The following is a 21,243-nucleotide window of genomic DNA, read 5'->3' on the forward strand; positions in this document are numbered from 1 at the left end:
ACCGCAAGTAGAGAAAGCCCGCGAGCAGCAACGAAGACCCAACGCAGCCAAAATAAATAAATAAATAAATGTATATATTTAAAAAAAGAACATAAGATTTGGAATGAGACAGAACTGCTTTCGTTAATCAGCTTTGTAATTTTTCAAGAGACTTTGGGAAGGCATCTCAGAGACTCAGTCTCCTCTTTGGTTAAATGGAGATAATAAGAGTTCTGGCATCAGAGTGCTATTGGAAGGATTACATTTTCTACATGTGAATGTAGAAAATATTTGGCACCGTGCATTTTAAGCAGTCCCTAAATAATTTTAAAATACATAATAGTAGCAGTGGTAGCACTGCCAAAAGAAATAAGTATTCATGCACTCCAGACAGAAATAAAAACATAGAAATTTAAGGAAATATAAATACCGATGCTTGAAGGGATGACAGGTAGTATAATAAAGTATTGAACCCAATTCTGTCATTCTATAGCTTTGTGACCTTGGGCAAGTTTCCTGTGAGCCTCAATTTCCCTATTTGCAAAATTTATACAATGTCACCTACCATAAGCATTGGGCGCTTATCACGTAGGAGGCATGAGCTATATGGAATCTGATGTAGTTAGTCTCAAGGATGTACTTCGGTCCACTGCTGTTGGTCCCGTGCCATGTATGGCTTAGGGTTTCCATGTGGGAATAACTTCCTGGCATACAGTCATTACTGAAGGATCCACTGACATTGGTGAACAGCAAGAGCAGGAAACACTGACATGTAAAATCAAAGAGTAAACTTTCTGGAACGTGGACAGGAGCGCATAGGAGAAAAGGGGTTATGAACAAATCAGTCAGTCTTGCTGGCTGTTCTTGCCCCGTTACAAGGGTATGTTCATGGCCCTTTCTGCTGCTCATGGTAAGTCATTCTTGAAAGTAAAATAAGCACTAATGAGTTTACATGCATAGCATATGCAAATACTATGAGTGGTGTTCCAAGAAATAGCAAATTTTGGAAGCAAAATAAATCGTTAAATAGTCCATTTCAACGTGTAATTCTTCGTAGGGCTGTGAATCTTGCTAGGAGCTATAATCACTGCATTATTCAAATACTATCCAATAATGTGCACTTGTGTATTCCAGGGTTTGAATATTCACTGTAGGCTACAGAGGTTTGTAAGACAAAACATACTTGGATAGATATATAGAGATAGATAGAAAGAAAAATAGATATGGATAGATGATAGATAGATATAGATAGATAGATAGATAGATGATAGATAGATAGGATGATTCATCTCTAAGAAGGGAAGGGGCGGGCTTCCCTGGTGGCGCATTTGTTAAGAATCCGCCTGCCAGTTCAGGGGACACAGGTTTGAGCCCTGGTCTGGGAAGATCCCCACATGCTGCAGAACCACTAAGCCTGTGCATCACAACTACTGAGCCTGCGCTCTAGAGCCCGTGAGCCACAACTACTGAAGCCCGCGCACCTAGAGCCCGTGCTCCACAACAAGAGAAGCCACCACAGTGAAAAGCCTGCACACCGCAATGAAGAGTAGCCCCCGCTCGTCACAACTAGAGAAGGCCCATGTGCAGTAACAAAGACCCAATGCACCCAAGAATAAAAATAAAATAATTTTTTTTAAAAAAGGGAAGGGGCACATATATGAAACAACAGGAGCCCTGACACCCAACTTTGGGTGTTAAAACCAACCCAAGATGTGTTTGGTCTCTTCCTTCACAATTCGACCAATGACAATGCAAAAGGAAAGGCATTTTTCCATGTCTGGACCATTTTGTCACAAAAGAAAGATCAGGATATTGGATTGGGCACTGAATGTCTTGCGCTTTAAAGTTTCAACTTAAGAATGATAATTTTAAAATATTCAACATCTGAGGAATTATCTCTCCATTTTAAAAGTGATTTTTTTTTTTAAACTGGCTTCATTCACTTTATTTTTCTCATAGAAAACTATGTTGTGGCTACAGCTGGAGCCTGGGTCCTCTGCGTGGAAACTCTGATGTGGGTCTTTACAAGATGGTCAGTGAATTCCTGATACGGAGACTTGGTGAACACCGTCTCTTTCCAGAGATCAGGAGTGAGATAACTGTAGGTCTTGGAAATGGCATCGAAAGTGGTCTTGGCGAAGTTGCCCAGCATGGCGGTGCAGCCCCTGGCAGAGGTGTAGCGGTCATCAATTCCAGCCATCATCAGTAGCTTCTTGGGCACAGGGGCTGAGATGATGCCAGTGCCCCTGGGGGCAGGCATGAGGCGCACCAGCACAGAGCCACAGCGGCCAGTCACCTTGCAAGGGACGGTACGGGGCTTGCCAAGCTTATTCCCCCAGGAGTCTTGCCGCACGGGGACAATGGAGAGCTTGGCCTGAATGACGGCCCCACGGATGGCAGTGGCTACCTCCTTAGAGCACTTGACACCCAAACCAACATGTCCGTTGTAATCCCCAACAGCGACAAATGCCTTGAACCCAGTCCACTGGCCAGCACGGGCCTGCTTTTGCACAGGCGTGATCTTCAAAACCTCGTCCTTGAGGGATGCGCCCAAGAAAACGTCAATGATCTCAGGTTCTTTGATGTGCAGAGACAAGAGACAGATCTCCTCCAGGGACCTGATCTTCATGTCCTTGACCAGGTGGCCCAGCTTAGTGATGGGGAGCCACTCCTTGCCCTTGGCCTCGCCTCCACGAGCTCCGTGGCTTTCAGCCCTGGCCCCGGACGCCGCTGACAAAGCCTCCATGGAAGGCACCGCTGCCTCCCATTCCAGGGCCCCCGGGGCCTCCGGGCCCATCGGCAGCACTGACATCATCCGCCATTTGGCGTCTTTACGGAGAAGAAGAGCTAAAAGTGATTCTTATTTGAAATTTATTTTTGCTGATGATTTCTATGATGAAATGTCTGTATCAGGAACTCTTACATATTATTGAAATATCTAATCTTGTCACAATATATCAGTTCCTAAAAATGCATGATAATGCATTTTTGTTACAGAAAACCTCTAAGTCATCTCCTATAACCCTATCGGTGAAAAAAAATGATCCACTTTTTATCATGATGGTCATCTGTTATTGTTTTTAAAAAACACATAATAGCGTTATAAGAAGTATAGAACGACTTATGGGAAATTCCTGAGGATTTCTAGGAATTTCATCTTCTTTTTCCCCAAGTCCCTAAGATGAAGCTATTGAGATTAAGTCATATGTTCACTTAATAAGTGTTCATTTTGCACAAGCTGGGTTGTCTATGGTGAGAACCAGCTTTCCGTCTGATGGTAGAGACAGGCATTAAATAAATGTAAAAATAAGAATTAGAAATTGTGCTGGACATGTGTAGTAGAAACTGTGATGGGGACGACAGCTCGGCTCACAAATGTTCCCCAGCGACTGTGTTTGTGCTGCCTCCTCCCCTTCTCCGCAGGGAGGGCTCTGTCACAGGGTCAAATGGAGCAGCAGGCCCCCACCTCCTCACCCAAGTGCAGACACCTGATGCAAACTGGCCAATCAGAATGCTCCATATGCTGGACCCCAGTGATTGGTCCAGAGGTGGTCATGTGACTGAAATGTGGGCCTCACGGTCCTTTCCTGGGGTTTTGGGAGCTGGAGCTTAGAAAGAGGGTCCTTCCCTTTTCTTCTGAAAACTACGCAGCTGAGAGCCCAGAGCTATAGCAGCCATCGTTCCAGCCCAAGGATAAAGCTATTATTATTTGAGAGGTCAAGTGCTCATACACAGAAAGGTGAAGGATGAAAAAAGAAGAGAGAAGATTGATCCCATTCTATTCTGTTTCCTATCATGGTTCCCATTATTACATGAACCACTCAGCCTTTCTTTTAACTGAATGCAGACAAAATTAGGCTTCTGCCAACCCAGATATTTTTTACCAATAAAGAATCAGGGAAGTATCACATGCCATGAAAGAGAACCAGAGGGTCCAGGTGCACTCTTTGGGACTTCTACATCCAGTGGGGGAGAAGGCAAGCAGACCGTGATGTGGTGATGTGCTCCTACTGACAGAAGCGCAGGTTACTGAGACTAAACGAAGGGGCGTCCCTGTCGGGTATAAGCTCCCACTCTGTGCTTCATTTCTGGGCCCTCACTGAGAACTGGCCTTGTGCCAGTGCTAGGAAGATACACCCACAATTCCATTCAGCTCTTGCCTCTGTAGAGGCTTGGGGGCCTTCAGTGAAGAGTTTCTGAGCCTCGAAGTTTGAAGAAATGCACCCGTATATGGCGGTCAGAGCCCTCCCGGGGCATAAAGGGGGAGGCCCTGGAGGTAGGAACTGAGCCCCAGAGGCCTGCCTTTGACCAATTAGAAGACACTCCACTTTGCTCCCCTTTGTTATTCACTCACTCGGGATGACTTGGTTTCAAGGTGGCCCTTTAAAGAGCTGGGCAAGCTTTCGGGCCGGCTTCTTTGTGAACAGTTCGGCTGCCCAAACCAAACGGGAAACAAAGCCGATCTTGGTGCTCCGGCTTAATGGGAAACCTGAGCCATCTGTGGGCGTTCCTTCTAGTTGATTTGCTTCTTTGGCAAGTAGTAAACAGCCCCTTCAAGATCCAGAGAAATTATGGAAATGGGTATTAACATTAAAATCAGAGTACAATTAGAACATTTCACTGCATAATTGTTTGGCAGGACCTGCGAGGAAACAGAGGATTTCCAGCTCTGTGATTTACTGCTCACAGGTCTGACTTTTCAGAATCTCCAGGGCCAGAAACACAGTCTGGGAGTGGGGGCCCTGACATGACAGTACAATTGGACCATGGTTAGAAACTTATACCGTCTTTGTCTGATTCCTGGCTAACCTTCTTTTGAGCGGTCGCATCGGCTTTATGGAAGCCAACCAGAGCTCGATCCAGATGAAGGGAACATGCAGAGATGTTGGAGAAACCTTTGTGCCACGCTCCCGTGTCTTTGTCAGAAAAAGTATTCTGCGTCCGCTTGTAATTAGCACTACGACAGGCGTCAGAGAAAATGGCTAATTGCTGACATGGCCCACAGTGCTTTGTAAGTAAACACCATATTGGAATAGACATGCAAGTAATTGCACAACACTCCAATTAAACATGTTCAAAATGAAAATGGGGATGGGGTTAAGGTATCAGAGCTGCACTGCCAAAATCCTATTTTTTTTTTCTCTAAGAAATAATAAATGACTCACCTCTTGAATGTCACCAGGCTGTTTCCAAGCATCGCTTGGCTCCAGGCCTGAGGCTACACTGTTTCTGGGAAGTTTTGAGTTGCTGGACCAAAAGCCTCTTATATATATTCCAGACCCAACGTCTTCCTTGGCTCTGGTAGCATATATTATGGACGAGGCTTACATTCCTTCTTACCAGGTCACAGCCCCACATCCCAGCTTCTGCAGGTTTTTGCTGCTCGTCACTCAGAGCTGTACCCTTCCCTGCAAAATGAACTTCACTGGCAGGGGCCACCGCCTTGAGGATGCTTAGAGGACTGTGCACACTTTCCCACCGGAGTGATGCTCACGCAATGTCTAAGTGATATGTGTGTCTGTCAGCCCAGTCCCCTTTCCTGGTGGTGGGAAAACTTGCTGGTACAACCAACAGTCCAGAGATCCTTGTGGGATCAGTTGTGGCTAGGCTTCTCCAGAAACCCCATCTCTGTCTAGCCTTCTGCCTTCCCCTATTCTCCTTCCCTCATCCTTTTATAAGTTTCTCTGCGTTCCTTCACTCAATAAGTCACTTGCCCAGGGAGAGAAGGGAAGCCAATATAAGACGACTATCATTTATCTTAACATTGAGGTTTGAACTAAGTATGGTAGACTTTCATTTTGTTTGGTTTTTTTCATCAGGGTGGACATCACAGAAATGCAACAGAAAGTGATTCTAGAAGTTTCAGAAGCAAAGAAAAACAATAAAGTGGGCTGGGGATTGGAATTCCACATTTGGGGACACAGCAGTCAGCTCAACTAAGCAAGTATTTATTCAGTGCTTTAAGCAAGTCAAGACAGGCACATAAGAATCAGGCATCCCATGGGCTTCCCTGGTGGCGCAGTGGTTGTGAGTCCGCCTGCCGATGCAGGGGACACGGGTTCGTGCCCCGGTCCGGGAAGATCCCACATGCCGCGAAGCGGCTGGGCCCGTGAGCCATGGCCGCTGAGCCTGCGCATCCGGAGCCTGTGCTCCGCAACGGGAGAGGCCACAGCAGTGAGAGGCCCGCGTACCGCAAAAAAAAAAAAAAAAAAGAATCAGGCATCCCAAATGTAGTTTCTGCCCCTGAAGGAGTGAATTATGTCCTGAGGTAGATGGACACACAAAGAAATAAGATGACACCAACATTTATTGAGCACGTACTACATGCCAAATATTACACCTTTGTAAGACACTATTGAATTGAATTCTTATGAGAAGGCTCTGGAGTGATTTATATTGTCACCACTTTGCGAATGAAAAATAAATAAATAAATTAGGTTTACAGAGGTTAAGCCACTCTGCCAATGTCACTCAGCTAGCAACTGTTGGAAATGTGGCCATCAGGAGCCCTGGCAGGTTTATTAACAAGGGAATGATGAGATTAGATGAGGCACAGAGAGGTTACAGAAGAGAAAAGATGGTCTCACAGCTCTAAGTCCCATGAACAAGATAGCAGACCCAGAAGAGGACAGAAGCATTTCACTGTGTAATATCCAAACTGGCTCACATCACTGATAAGCCAAAGACACTGGCAAAGCTTGTCTGCTTCGCTTTCAACGTTAGAGTCTCGTTGCTTCTACTGGGAAAACTAATAACATAACAAATGAAACTATTGTTCAGTTTCATTAAAAATAAATCTGATAAGATGGGCAGAATTGAATTAACCAATCTCAACTGAGTTCTCATTATTGGAGCAAATGGAATATTCTCTCTAATAGAATAAGTCCTGGTTCATTTTGGCTGGTCTGAGCTGCTCCTTGCTATTGCTTTGGTTTCCAGCCTTTGGCTCTAGGCATCCTCACGCTCATGTTAGTATTATCAGGTCAGCGTAATTGATCAGCATACTAGATCTGGCAAGGGTTCTGGATGGATCAGCATAACAGATGCAAGGGCTTCGGTTACCCTTGGCAGATGAAAACTGTACTCCCTTCCAAGGAAGTCAGATTTAGGACCCTAAAGCTCACAAAAGAGAAAAGGCCCTTATTCCACACAGGGTGAGGTTGGGCTCGAATCCTGTGATGAACTGCCCTTGGAGTCAGAGATGGGGAAAACAGACATTCACTGTGCCCGCTTCTCTTGGCTGGCTCTAATTGAAGTAAGTGCCAGCAATGCTTCTATTCCTCTGCGCTGGCGGAAGTTCAAAGGCTCAAGACTGAATAGCAAAGAGGCGCGTGCAGGTATTTTTGTGGATCCACACAGATACACACAAAGGCACATGCACATTCGCATCATTTTCCCAACAAAAGGGATTTGACACAGCTTATAAATAAACACAGAAACACAAGATGGAAAAATGGAAGAAATTGAGATCAAATATAGAACAGAATGGAGAAATAATATCGACTGATTAATAAAATATAGCTCAGACTGGGTGGCTGAATCACTTTTTGGAGGGGAACTGTCAATTTTGCTCTAAACCCACTAGTGAACATGGAAATACACACACACACACACACACACACGCTTATATATAATCAGTTCGTGATTTGTGTCAATCACTGGATGAAACCAAACAGGTGTTAGGAGAAACACAGTTTCTTCCGGTCCTAATGACTGAAAGCATTTTTTAAAATTGTGCAAGTTCTTATCAGGAGGAAACTGAATTAAAGTGTGAATGAATGAATGAATGAATAAGCAACCGATGTGTCATAGATGGCCACGCCATGAAAAGTCATCCTTGTAATGACATTTCATGGAGTATAATCTGTAAAAATACTGAATCACTATACTGTACACCTGAAACTAATATAATATTGTGACTCAACTATACTTCAATAAAAAAGTCATCCGGTGCGACCTCTCCAGCCCCCGACAATTCCAGTGCTTGGAAGCCTCCTCTTAGGGAGCCAATGATACAGCCCACACTGCTTTCTGAGACAGACTCTGCTCTGAAGTTCTGTCTGTTGAGGTGCATTTCTGTCATTACAGCAACACAGTTTGGGGTGGGTCTGTGTGTAAAGGAAGAAATACAGGCTTTGTCCTCAGATCTGAGTTCAAATTGTGCATTTGCTACTTTCCAGCTGAGTGACCATGGGGATGTGACATCACCTCTCTGAGTCTCTGTTTCCGCATCTATGACACAAAGGTTCCTAGCAGCCATTGGACCACAAGGATTAGATACAAATGTGTGAGTTTAGTGTCTGGTTGCATGTAGGTGAGCCATGTGGGTTTATTCTTTCAGTTCACTCACAACATGTTGATTAAACATACGTGAGCCGCATCTAGGGACTAAGAATGCCTGTCTATTTGTATAAACGAGGCAGGTCAAGCTTCTAACCTACCAGAGCTGATGAGACCCTGTATGGGCCGGTTTCATTCACGTTGTCCACATACAGAAACTTCACACACATTTACTAACAAGCTCGCCTCTGCAATGAGAGCGGTTGGGTGGCATCTTTTTATTCTCATTGTCTGGTCTGAGTCTGACAAACCTTCTGTTTCTGTTTAGTCGGGAAGCTAAACACAAGACAGTGGATTGCACACTGGCTGGGTTGGCTGGGAGTCTAGCCCTATGAAGATCTGACCTCAAATTAGCTCTTCATCACTTTGCTGTGGTTTAGATAAACCCCAGTGGGATTGCTCTGCTCAGTTGCACTACTGGCAATTTCAGTAAAATAAATGTTTTAGTTTTTATAATTTAGTCCCAGACAGCCAAGAAGGTAGTTTTCCCTTGAAGTTTCTCCTAATAATTACAAAAGGAAAGAAATGAGACAAAACAATCTGGGTCAATAGGATCAAAAGGTACCTCTCCACTAGTTTTTTTTTTTTAAACATGAAAAAAGCCTCTGTTTGGTTATTGAAGGATTTAACTTAAGTCCTCCATGGGTGATACCTAAATAAAGAAGTAAATTTTGGCTACATTGTGATATAGTGTAGACAAGTTATGGAGGCAACTGAAGAGACTTCAGTTTTCAGTCTATTTCCCTATTAGGACTCCTCTGTGTTTCAGACTTTGGAATTGATATGTTTGCAGCCAGGTGAAGACTCATACATGGAACTAGGAATAAGTATAATCATGATGCTGGGGATAATGATAAAGATAACAACTCTGAAGATGATAAAAGCTGCTACTTATCAAGCATGTTAGATTTGAGGAAGCGCACACTGAGAAGCTTTACAGTGTTCAGACCCCCTCACCAACCCTGGGATTGGCACCACGATGAGAAAACTGATTCACAAAGACGTCAAGTAAGTGGTTCAAGAGAGGGCTGCTAGTAAGGCTAAAAGTGAAGAATAACTAACCCTCTACACCAACTTCCATTGTCAGACTTGCCATTGGCTCATTTCAGGACCTTGGGCAGGTCAACTCTCCTCTTGGGACGTTGGTTCCCCATAGGTAAAAAGAAGAGTTTGGGCTACCAGATGGTTAATTCCCTTTCACCTGTGACAAATAATGATTTAGAGTTTCTTTCAGCTTCTGTGATGCAATTAAAGTGGGCTGTCACCAAGCTTAAATGTTTTCAGTCATCCAGATTCAGAGTAACCATTAGATGTTAGGAAACAATCCATTATTTTAAAAATTTGGATTCCCTCACCATATGGAAAAGCATATGGGGCACGGTGCTATTTTCCAGTACGGGAAGTTTTCCTTCTGAGGCAAGAAAGAAGCCCAGGACTTCCCTGGTGGCACAGTGGTTAAGAATCCGCCTGCTGATGCAGGGGACATGGGTTCGAGCCCTAGTCTGGGAAGATTCCACATGTCGCGGAGCAACTGGGCCCATGCACCACAACTACTGAGCCTGCGCTCTAGAGCCTATGCTCTGCAACAACAGAAGCCACTGCAATGAGAAGCCTGCGAACTGCAGCGAGGAGTTGCCCCCGCTCGCCACAACTAGAGAAAAAGCCCGCGCACAGCAATGAAGACCCAATGCAGCGAAATAAATAAATTTATAAAAAAGAAAGAAAGAAAGAAGCCCAGATCTTTGCAAGACTTGATGAATATAATGAGATCAGGGAGAAACCAGAACCCAAGCTTAAGCTACACTTGGAATATTTCCTTTACTAATGCACATCCACACTGGTTTTGGGGTGAATTTCCAGGCTTTATTTGTGAGCTTGAAGTAAATTGTGTATTTACTTCCATTGTAAATTTACTTCACCAGCTTCCAGAAACAAATCGCTGACTCTTGCTCTTGTTCTTTCTTCAATGCACCTCTGTTGCTTTCTCCCTTGTATATCTCTGGTTTTGAGCATATGACTTTCAAAGTTGCTGGAAGTAATCACTGCATTCCTCTCACACAGAGAAATCAAAAGCAAATATAAACTGCTCTCTCAGCTTCCTTCTAAATCTAAGCAGACCCAACTGCTGTTAGATAGTGCTTTGTATGCTAAGATGCAATATCTCTTTGAATGGAATAAACAAGGAAAACCTCCAAGTGCTTTGCTGACACTAAAGCCTTACTGAGCTGGCCAAATTCATAAACTAATATTGCGAAGCAGCTCTCTGCTACGTGCTATTTTCGGCAATTTGTACTCTCTGTCACTATTTCCTTTTTCATGCCATCTGTAAAGCATACTCTGGCTTTTTTCTCAACAAAAAATGTGTCTTTCTGGAAGGTTGATCAGACAAAAATAGAAAGTACTTGCTGGGTTGGTTAATGACTATAGAGGATGTGCTACCTTAGCATCCTGGAGGGGGCTGTTTTGGGGTTATACAGGACAGACATGGGAGACTGATATAAAAAGTAAGAAAAAAAGAAAAAAAGGAAGCTATCACATGCCAGCTAGAATATACTAAATATTTCTCATCATCATTAGAAATGATCATATTTAAATTCCCACTGCCTGATTACTTAGGATCAAGGGAAGAAGTATCAGTGTCATTAAACAAAAATCTCTCTAGTTATTGAAGGATAAACTTAAGCCATACATGCGTGATGCCTGGATGCAAGGGCATGGATTGAGAGACCTGGGCCCATCCACTTACTAGCTCTGTAAACATGGGCAAATCAATTCCACCATCGTTTGGTCTTAGTGTCATCAAATCAGGAAGGCCCTTCCCAACCCTGAAATGCTTTGGTTTGTCAAAGGAACATTGATTTGTTCATTTGTTCAGCAGCTGTATATTGAGCTTCTACTATGGGCTGGGCACTGAAAAAGACAGAGAAGATTCCCAGGATCATGAAGCTGATGTTCAAGCAGAGGAGAGAGCCAATTAACGGCTCAGCCATTAATAACGGAACAAGATGGCTTCAGGTAGGAGTGAGTACCACGAAAGGTCATAACTGTGTGATCTGATAGAAATCTGACAGAAATTAATTGGCGTGGGAAAGGGTGGGGGTTAGTCATACATTAAATTTGCAATACCTATCTACCAAGAGAGGTGTTTTTAACAGGGCTGGTAGTGCCTCCTAATGCGATTTTGGAATTTTGTGACTTAGTTATTTTATAGTGTAGCCGTTCTAGACAATTGACATTTTAAATACATACAAATTATTTTATTATGAATTATATCTTTATTCCTCTCTTATATTACATGTTGAGAATTTATTGTATCCAAAATTGTGCAGGTGTATATATTACTTAAGAATTGCACTTCAGGGGCTTCCCTGGTGGCGCAGTGGTTGGGAGTCCGCCTGCTGATGCAGGGGACGCGGGTTCGTGCCCCGGTCCGGGAAGATCCCACATGCCGCGGAGCGGCTGGGCCCGTGAGCCATGGCCGCTGAGCCTGCGCGTCCGGAGCCTATGCTCCGCGACGGGAGAGGCCACAACAGTGAGAGGCCCACGTACCGCAAAAAAAAAAAAAAGAATTGCACTTCAGCATCATAAAACGGAAGTTAGACATTAATATATATTTTTTAGAAATTTATTTATTTATTTTATTTATTTATTTTTGGTTGCATTGGGTCTTCGTTGCTGTGCGCAGGCTCTCTCCAGTTGCGGCGAGGGGAGGCTACTCTTCGTTGCGGTGCGCGGGCTTCTCATTGTGGTAGCTTCTCTTGTTGTAGAGCACAGACTCTAGGCGTGCGGGCTTCAGTAGTTGTGGCACACAGCCTCAGTAGTTGCGGCGCACGGCCTTAGTTGCTCTGGGGCATGTGGGATCTTCCTGGACCAAGGCTCGAACCCATGTCCCCTGCATTGGCAGGCGGATTTAACCACTGTGCCACCAGGGAAGTCCCCAGACATTATTTTTAATAAGCGGGGGCATTGAGTTTGATAGGATTAGAAACCACTGATCTAGAACTCCCATAACCAGAACCCTAATATAGCTAGCATTGCTGTGCCGTGATTTATTTTTAGGCAAAAGTGATCAATCATTAGGAAATAAGTTCCTACAGGGAATAATGGGCGCAGAGTTGTTTTAAGTAGCAATTTTCAGATTTTTAAAATCAATTAATTCGTTGGGTCACATCCAAACTTTATTTAGTTGTTAGCCTAAGTTATACACTAAGTTAATCTTACGGAGAATAAAAAGGAGAACATTTGGAACTAGCTCTGAAAGTCAGAACATATTAATTGGAAGAGAAATAAAAACAAGTTCCAGGTAGGAACAGCCCTCTCACCAGTTCTTACATCATCTGCTTTGTGGATATGGACTAACTGCCTGTCTAAAAATAACCTCATATATGCTAAGGAAGAATACCCCCTGTATCTGTGGGACTACTTCTGTTCTTACTCTTATGGGGTTAGGGAACCACCATGAATAACCACTCTTTCCTGCCCAGTTGGCCCGCGCATGGGCCTGAATCAACTAGGCCTGATCAGAATCATTCTCCAAGAGTTTTCAAAGGGGACTGAAAAATGAATTAAGCATTTTTCCAAGAGTCGTGGTGGAGGGAGGTTCCCAAGGCTCAGGAACAACCGACAGCCATGTCTTCCCCCATAGAGAGGAAGCCTGTTTGAGGGGAAAGACTGAACGTGATAAACAGAGAGGTGCTTTCACTCTTTCATTAATTCACTCAATCGATGATACTTTTCACGCTACTGTATACTAGACATTGTGGTGACCCTGGAGAAAATAATGCCTGCAGTAGGCTAAATAATGCCTCCCTTTCCCCCTCCACCCCCTAAAAAAAGATATCCACACCTGAATCCCCGGAACCCTGTGACTGTTACTGTATATGGCAAAAAAAGACTTTGCAGATGTGATTATATTAAAAGTCTTGTGATGAGGACATTATCCTGGATTACCCAAACGGACCCAATGTCATCAGAGACGTTCTTAGAAGAAAGAGACAGGAGATTCAGAGTCAGAGAGAGAGATCTGAAGATGCTGACTTCAAAGCTGCCGGATTTGAAGACGGTGGAAGGACCACAGCCAAGAAATGTGGGCGGCCTCTAGAAGCTGGAAAAGGCAAGGAAACGGACTCACCCTCAGGACTTCCAGAAGGATATCAGCCCTGCCAGCACCTTCATTGTAGCCCTGTGGCCACGATGGGCTCATTTCAGGCTTGAGCTCCAGAATTGTAAGAATACATCTGTATTGTTCTAAACCACTATGTCGTCGTTTGATATACTAGCAACAGGAAACTGATACAGCGTCCCTACCCTGGCATCTCTTATGTTCTTGTAGTGGGGACAATCTAGAAATGTGTCAATAAAAAGTAAAACAAGATAATAGAAATCCAGAGAGTGGCAAACTGAAATAAGAGATGGAGAAAGTAAAAACCCCTGGTTCCTGCTGACCCCCAGGCCCAGCTATTTCCCTGTAGCTATTCAATCATATCCCAGTACCTTCCATAAATCATATTTTCTTCTAATGTTTTTTCCAGTTGAGTTTCTACCTCTATCAAACAAAAGAGCCCTGCTTCATATAATCTGCACTGATGGTCCTATACGGGCTCTGATGTCTATTGTGTCAACCTGGAAGCAGTTTCTCAAGAAAGTCTTAATGATGTTTAGCAGAACTGCATTTTCTTACAGGAAAATGTGCTTCTCCAACGTAGAAACATTTTCAGCAACATCGAAGATTTTCTGTGAATTTCCTATTAGGCAGTTCCACTAAGGAAGCCTTAGCTGGGTGAGCTTCTTAATCAAAACTTTAATTTATTCATTCCTTCTGGTTCATTTTTGGTGTTCATTGAACACCTACCGCATACCAAGTCCTCAGAAGACAACACTGAACAACTTAAAATCTCTGCCAGGACTTAATAGGAGAGATTTTATTTAAAGAAACAATTACAATACAGTGTGATAATAACACTAACCATCAATGCTTACGATCATGTTCTATACGCCAGCCGATGTTCTAAGCTATGAAAATGGCTTACGTGTTGTAATGGTCACAAATACACTATTTAGCAAGATGCACTATTATAGCTATTTTACAAATAAGGAAACTGAGGCAGATTTAGGAAACATGCCCAGATGGCAAGTGATGGTGTCAGGCTTTGCATCCAGTCTCCAGAACCTGGATGAATTCCTGCAGTCGGTTGTCTTTGGGGGAAAAGAATAGGGAACCACAGATGTATAAGATAAAGAGCAGCTTGGGAAGCAAAATTACTGGAAAAAGAGACAACTGGTTTGAGTGTCTCTGGATGATTAAGAATTTATCGGGTGGGACTTCCCTGGTGGCGCAGTGGTTAAGAATCCACCTGCCAATGCAGGGGACATGAGTTTGAGCCCCGGTCTGGGAAGATCCCACATGCCGCAGAGCAACTAAGTCCGTGCGCCACAACTACTGAGCCCACGTGCCACAACTACTGAAGCCTGTGCGTCTAGAGCCTGTGCTCCACTACAAGAGAAGCCACCGCAATAAGAAGCCCGTGCACCACAATGAAGAGCAGCCCCCACTCGTCGCGACTAGAGAAAACCCGTGCGCAGCAACGAAGACCCAACGCAACCAAAAATAAATAAATAAATAAAATTGATTCTTTAAAAAGAAAAAGAATTAATCGGGTGGGTAGAGGCTGGAGTTTCAGGCAGAGGAAAGCTACAGGGAGTGACTCATGGACTGAGCTGGATGCGACTTGACTGCTAAGCAATGGAGTTGGAGGAATAAGCAAGACCCTGGCTACAAAGAGTTTTGTATTCCAGGCTCCGGGGCGCCACTTCTGCCCTTTATTCTAATGCCTCTGTCCATGGTCCTGGTAATGCGCTTCACTGTTACTAATCACTTTCTCAGCACCTTGGACCTAGAAGATATCTGACTATCCTCCCACCCACAATGGATCTCTTTGCGCATCTCTGCCTTCTCTGCTTGGCTGATGGCTCGCTGCAGAAGCACAATTCCTTTTTCTTCAAATTACAAAAACCCTACTGGGAAGGACAAGGGCAGATCCAAGATATTGAATAGTGTTGCCCTGAGTCTCTCTTGCCATCTTTCACTTTGGCTTCATTCCAGTGGTTCCTTTTCAGGTTCTGCTAAGGGCCATTCTCTGGGGCTCACTTGTTGCCTTCTTGCTTGGCCCATCCATTCATCCATGCATCATTCAACAAACATTTAGTGAACATCTACTATGATGTGGAAGCTGGAAAATTTGAGGACACAGAGATAAATAAAATACAGCCCTTGCTCTCAAAGTAGTTCACTGTTTAAAGGGAAAGAGAGAACCGGAAAGATTATTCCTGAACAGCAGGATGCGAGGGGCTGCAGGATAAAGGAAGAGACTCGTTGATTTCAGCAAGGAAGAGGCACTGAGGGGGCTTTGCTACCAGTTAATATGCTACCACCTCTTAGCTTCAAACCCACCTTAAAAAAAAAAAACATTTAATCTTTTCTCCTTTAAGTGTGGAGGAAATACATGAATGTTGTAAACATTTCAGAGAACTCACAAAAGTTTAAGGCTAGAAATAAAAATCCAGAGATAATAAAAATAAAAATCTATAATGCCAGAGAAAATCACTATTAACAATTGGATGTATTTTCTTCTAGTATTTATGTGTATATAATCTATATATGTTCTTAATCAAATTGCAAACCTACTTTTTTATACTCTGCGCTGTGATGCTGAGGTTGGCAAATCACATTTCTGCTCTGCCAAGTGGTTCCTGCTTTGGTTCTGAAAATGGGGGGTCCCCGGGGAGCCTGCAAATCTGGAGAAGGGATTTGCACCTGCCTCTTAGGTCACCACTGGCTTCCTCTTTCCTTTCTGTTTCTAACGGCATCATCCCAGCCTGGCTCCCACACTCTGGCTGGGTGCTCCAGGACCAGAGATTGATTCCACTTTTCAGTTTCTCCAAGACTCACAGAACCAGCCTGATTATATCCACTCAGAGACACAAGCCCTGGTCGGCCAGCCCACCTCCTACTCTGATAAGAGTGACCCCCCCTACTCTGAGCTCAGAGACTTGAGCCCTGACCGAGCAACACCCTCAGACAGAGGTGTGCATCCCAGCTTGGCAGGACTCCTCCTCCAAGCCTTTAAATTTTAATAATTCCAACCTCTTCCCTTTGTTCCCTCAGCCCGAGGGGTGGTAGCTGCTTTCCACCTGCGGTATCTCAGTGTTCTTTTTGCTTGTTTAGTTCAATACCTAGTTAATAATTCTTTATGTTAAGTCTTTCCTGTTAAGATAACTAGTGTGAGTGAGTTCTGTCTCCTGGCCAAACCCTACTGACAAAACTTCCAAAGGAAGTTTTGCTTACCAGAGTTCTAAAGGATATGTAGATACTCCAAACAAGGGGAAGGGCACAAACCAACAATTTAAAGGAGAGAGGGAAGATAATATATACAACCAGGATGTTGTTTGAGGCCAGAAGCATTGTTTCTCAAAGTGACCATATTGCCTTCTAATAGCAAGGGCTTCCCGGACTTCTTACATATGGCACGTGAGAAAAATGGTCTATGTATACAGTACACTGGGATAAATGGATGAAGTTGCATTTATCCAGAGGTGACTGGCCTGAGGGCTCTAGCATCCCTAGGTCCCATCCCTCTGCCCCAAGGGGATTACTATCCCAGCACCCTGGATGGGAAATCTTGCAACAGACAGTTTCATCTCAGAGTGGAAAACCTATCATAAGCAGTGTGTGTTCGTGCGTGCATGCGTGTGTGTGTGTGTGTGTGTGTGTCCCTGCAGCACTTCAAGGGGACAACTTTGTGGCCTTAGAAGCATAGACTGTGAATCCTGAAAAAGACCTTAGGGATGACGCTATTCATGGTGCCCCTTTAGCCCAAGAAGAAATGTAGGTTTGTAAAAAGAAAGTGATCTACCCAGAGCCATAAGTCACTAAGTATGTGACCCTTTGTTATGGCAACCCCAGAAAACTAATACAGCTATAATTTAAGAAGCAAAGCAAACAAACAAAAAGGGAAAAAAAAGCAACTGTTGCTGAGGGTGTAGAAAAATCGGAACACTTGAACATTGCTAGGGGGAATGTAGAATGATACAACTGCTGTGGAAAACGGTTTAGCTGTTACTCAATAGGTGAAACATAGAATTACCATCTGATCCAGCAATTCCATCTCTAGGTTTATACTCAAAAGAATTGAAAATAAGTATTCAAACGAAATATGTCCGTGAAGGTTCATAGCTGCCTGTTCACAATCACCAAAAGGTGGAAACAGCCCAAATGCCCATCAATGATGACTGAATAATCAAAATGGGATATATACCTACAATGGGATACTATTTGGCCATAAAAATGAATAAAGTACTAATTCATGTTACAACACGGATGAACCTTGAAGATACTAAAGAAGTCAGACACAAAAGATCACATATTATAGGGTCGCACTATATGAAAGATTCAAAATAAGTAAATCCGTTGAGACAGAAAGCAGTTTGCTGATGGGAGGGGCGGAGGGAAGAAGGAATAGGAGAGAAACAGCCTATGGATATGGAGTTTCCTTTTGGGGTAATAAGCATGTTTTGGACCAAGATAGATGTGATAGTTGTACAACACAGTAAATGTACTAAAGGCAACTGGATTGTACACTAAAATGATTAATTTTACATTATATAAGTTTTACTGCAATACCAAAAGGGGAAAAGAAAATAATGGCATGGGTTTGGTAAAGCACTCCAGCCAAAGGGAAGCAGTATGATTAGTCTTGGTTTTAGAAAGATAACAGGAAGAGAAAATGGAGAAAGATGGGCGTGATTAGAGAAGTGAGAACAAAAACGTTACTCCTATAATGTAGGTAAGAAATAGAGGTCATAGAATAAAGCTGTGGCAGTGGCAATGAGAGAAATAAATAGATTTAAAAGACACTTATAAGGGAAAATCATTAGGAGAGGGGGTAACTAACAACTGGGGTTCAGATCAATGCGTATGAACACTTTCTCTACCACGTACCAGTTCCATAGACCTAAGCCTCCATCTCCTTATGTGAAAGACAAGTGGGATAATTGTTATGGGTATGTTTCCCTGTAGATTCCAAAGTGTCCCAGAAAAGAAGTCAAGAGACTCCATAGGAGAGTTTGATGCTATGTCTTAAAGGAGAACGTTCACAAATTTAGGTTCTCAAAAATGACCCCTATCACTGGCATCACTTTTTCTGGCATTCAGCACAAAAAGCACCTCCAGAAATGTTTGCAGTGAGTCAGACTTGTAGCATTTCATGCCTGAAGGTGCCAAGCTGTGTACTGTTTGTAAACTAGAGGGTAAATAAGTCTGCAACTGATTCAGAGTCCATAGGAAAGATGGAAATTAACAGGGATGACCCGAAGCAGTTAACTGCATTCAGAGAAGGAACCATGTAAAGCTCCATGCAGTTGTTTGGGAATTCAGGCCACCTCACCCCAAAACACTGTCAAGTCCACTAGCAGTGAAGGTGGTAAAACATCGCTTCTTGTCTTTATACTACATCACCAAATTTTGTTGTCTGTTTGCACTTTATTGAAGAGGTGAAAGGTTGGGACTTCAGTTGGGGATGGATTGAATTTGTAGAGTCCATGGCATAGGTGGAAATGTCCAGCTAAAAACTGAGTATTGTCAGCAAGGGGGAATTTCCCCCTCTACCTTTCTTGAGTGCTTGAGGCTGGACTACAATAAAATTGACACAAGACAGATTAACAGGAGAAAAACAAACAAATTTTAATATGTGTGCATGGAGATCTCATAGAAATGGGATGGAAGAAGTAAATTCAAGTACATGAGAGTTTATGAGAAAACCCAGGACAGAACCTACAACAACATGCAAGATGCAGGTAGAGGGGAATCAGTGTGGGCAATCAGAAGGGAGTTGGGAAGTCCGGCTGGATGATTAAAGAGTAACCAAGGGAACATGGCACCATGGAAACCAGGAGAGAAGAAGTCAAAAAAGCAAGACTGCACAGCCTAGCATGTCTGCATCCCCCATATCTCGTGCCTTGCATCCTGTACATTATTCATGAAAGTGGTGGAAACAAGTCAAAGAAATAAGAGGAAGAAATAGAATCAGAATTGCATGGAAAGTGTGCTACTGTGGGAAGCAGGATATGAAGCTAATCTAGAGGGAAACAATTCCCTAACTGGTCCCTCCAGCTGAACCAGTAACCGCATTCCTTGCAGCTCTTCAGTAGCTGAACCAAGTGCAAACTCATAAAGAGGCATTTGCTTTGTTAAAGGGAAGAACAGACAGTGAAAGAAAAGGAAGGAAAACATCCTCTTCATCTCACCACATGCAGCCCTTTGGTCCTGTTTTTTTTTTTTTTTTTTTTTCAGGGAGGAAGGCTGGGAAATTGGATTTTGAGTGTTGAGGACACAGTTCAAAAATTTCGAAACCCGGCATGGCCACTTTGCTGGGAAAAAATAATGGGGTTGGATGGCCCAGGCTTCTGGACAAGTCTCAGTCTGTTGAATTGCATCACCTTGAGACAACGAGATTTGAACTGTGACCTGAGAATAGAATGTTTTGAACCGTGTGGCTGTGTGAACTTTTCAGCCTCTCTTTTCCTGACACATTTCCATAGAACCCCCTTCAAGCTGAAGGGTTCAGACCTCAGCTGCCTTCTTCCCAAGGAGAAAGCATTTTAATCATGGTGCAGGTCCCTGGGTTTGCACCTCCAATGGCAGCACTGAGTCGGCTTTGAGGCCACCCTCGCTGACATTCTTTTTTTAAAAATTATAGTTGATTTACAGAGTTGTGTTCATTTCAGGTGTACAGCAAAGTGATTCATTTATATATATACATACATACATATATATATTCTTTTTCAGATTCTTTTCCATTGTAGGTTATTATAAGATGTTGAATATGGTTCCCTGTGCTATACAGTAGGTCCTTGCTATTTACCTATTGTATATATAGTAGTGTGTATCTGTTAATTCCAAACTACTAATTTATCCCTCCCCCCTTCCCCTTTGGTAACCATAAGTTTGTTTTCTATGTCTGTGGTTCTATTTCTGTTGTATAAATAAGTACATTTAAATCATTTTTTTTTGGATTCCACATACAAGTGATACTGAAACCATGCACCTCAGATTGGGACTCTAACCCATGTGGCTGGGACTCAAAGCCAGCCAAAACCCACACTGGGACTTGAACCCACTCGGCTGGGACTCGAACCTGGCCAAAACCCACAGTCTTCCAACTGAGATCACACACCTGGTTGCAGGACATAATAAAGCTCAGGTTCTTGATGTCTCACTGCAGAAGGAATTCAGTGAGAGACAAAGTGATAGGTAAGAAGTGGATTTTTTACCCTGATACCAAAACCAGACAAAGATACTACAAAAAAAAGAAAATTACAGACCAATATCACTGATGAATACAGATGCCAAAATCCTCAACAAAATACTAGCAAACAGAATCCAGCAACACATTAAAAGGATCATACATCATGATCAAGTGGGATTTATCCCAGTAATGCAAGGATTCTTCAACACACGCAAATCAATCAATGTGATACACCATTCTTCACCAAATGAAGAAAAAACACCATATCATCATCTCAATAGATGCAGAGAAAGCTTTTGACAAAATTCAACACCCATTGCTGATAAAAACTCTCCAGAACGTGGGCATAGAGGGAAACTACCTCAAGAAAATAAAAGCCACATAAGACAAACCCACAGCAAACATCATTGTCAATGGTGAAAAACTGAAAGCATTTCCTCTAAGATCAGGAACAAGACAAGGATGTCCACTCTTGCCACTATTATTCAACATAGTTTTGGAAGTCCTAGCCACGGCAATCAGAGAAGAAAAAGAAATAAAAGGAATAGAAATTGGAAAAGAAGTAAAACTGCACTGTTTGCAGATGACATGATACTATACATAGAGAATCCTAAAAATGCCA

General features: G+C 43.1%; 1 protein-coding gene across 1 annotated transcript; it reads right to left on the reverse strand.

Annotated features, from left to right (window-relative positions):
- Positions 1–1,894: 1,894 nt before the first annotated feature.
- LOC101273620 (40S ribosomal protein S2-like) lies at positions 1,895–2,801 on the reverse strand. The gene is given in 2 exon segments (XM_033429456.2): positions 1,895–2,690; positions 2,692–2,801. Coding segments are annotated over 2 exon segments (858 nt in total). The 3' UTR covers positions 1,895–1,942.
- Between the last annotated feature and the right edge of the window lie 18,442 nt (positions 2,802–21,243).

This window comes from Orcinus orca, chromosome 16 (genome assembly GCF_937001465.1).
Source record: "Orcinus orca chromosome 16, mOrcOrc1.1, whole genome shotgun sequence".
Lineage (NCBI taxonomy): Eukaryota > Metazoa > Chordata > Mammalia > Artiodactyla > Delphinidae > Orcinus > Orcinus orca.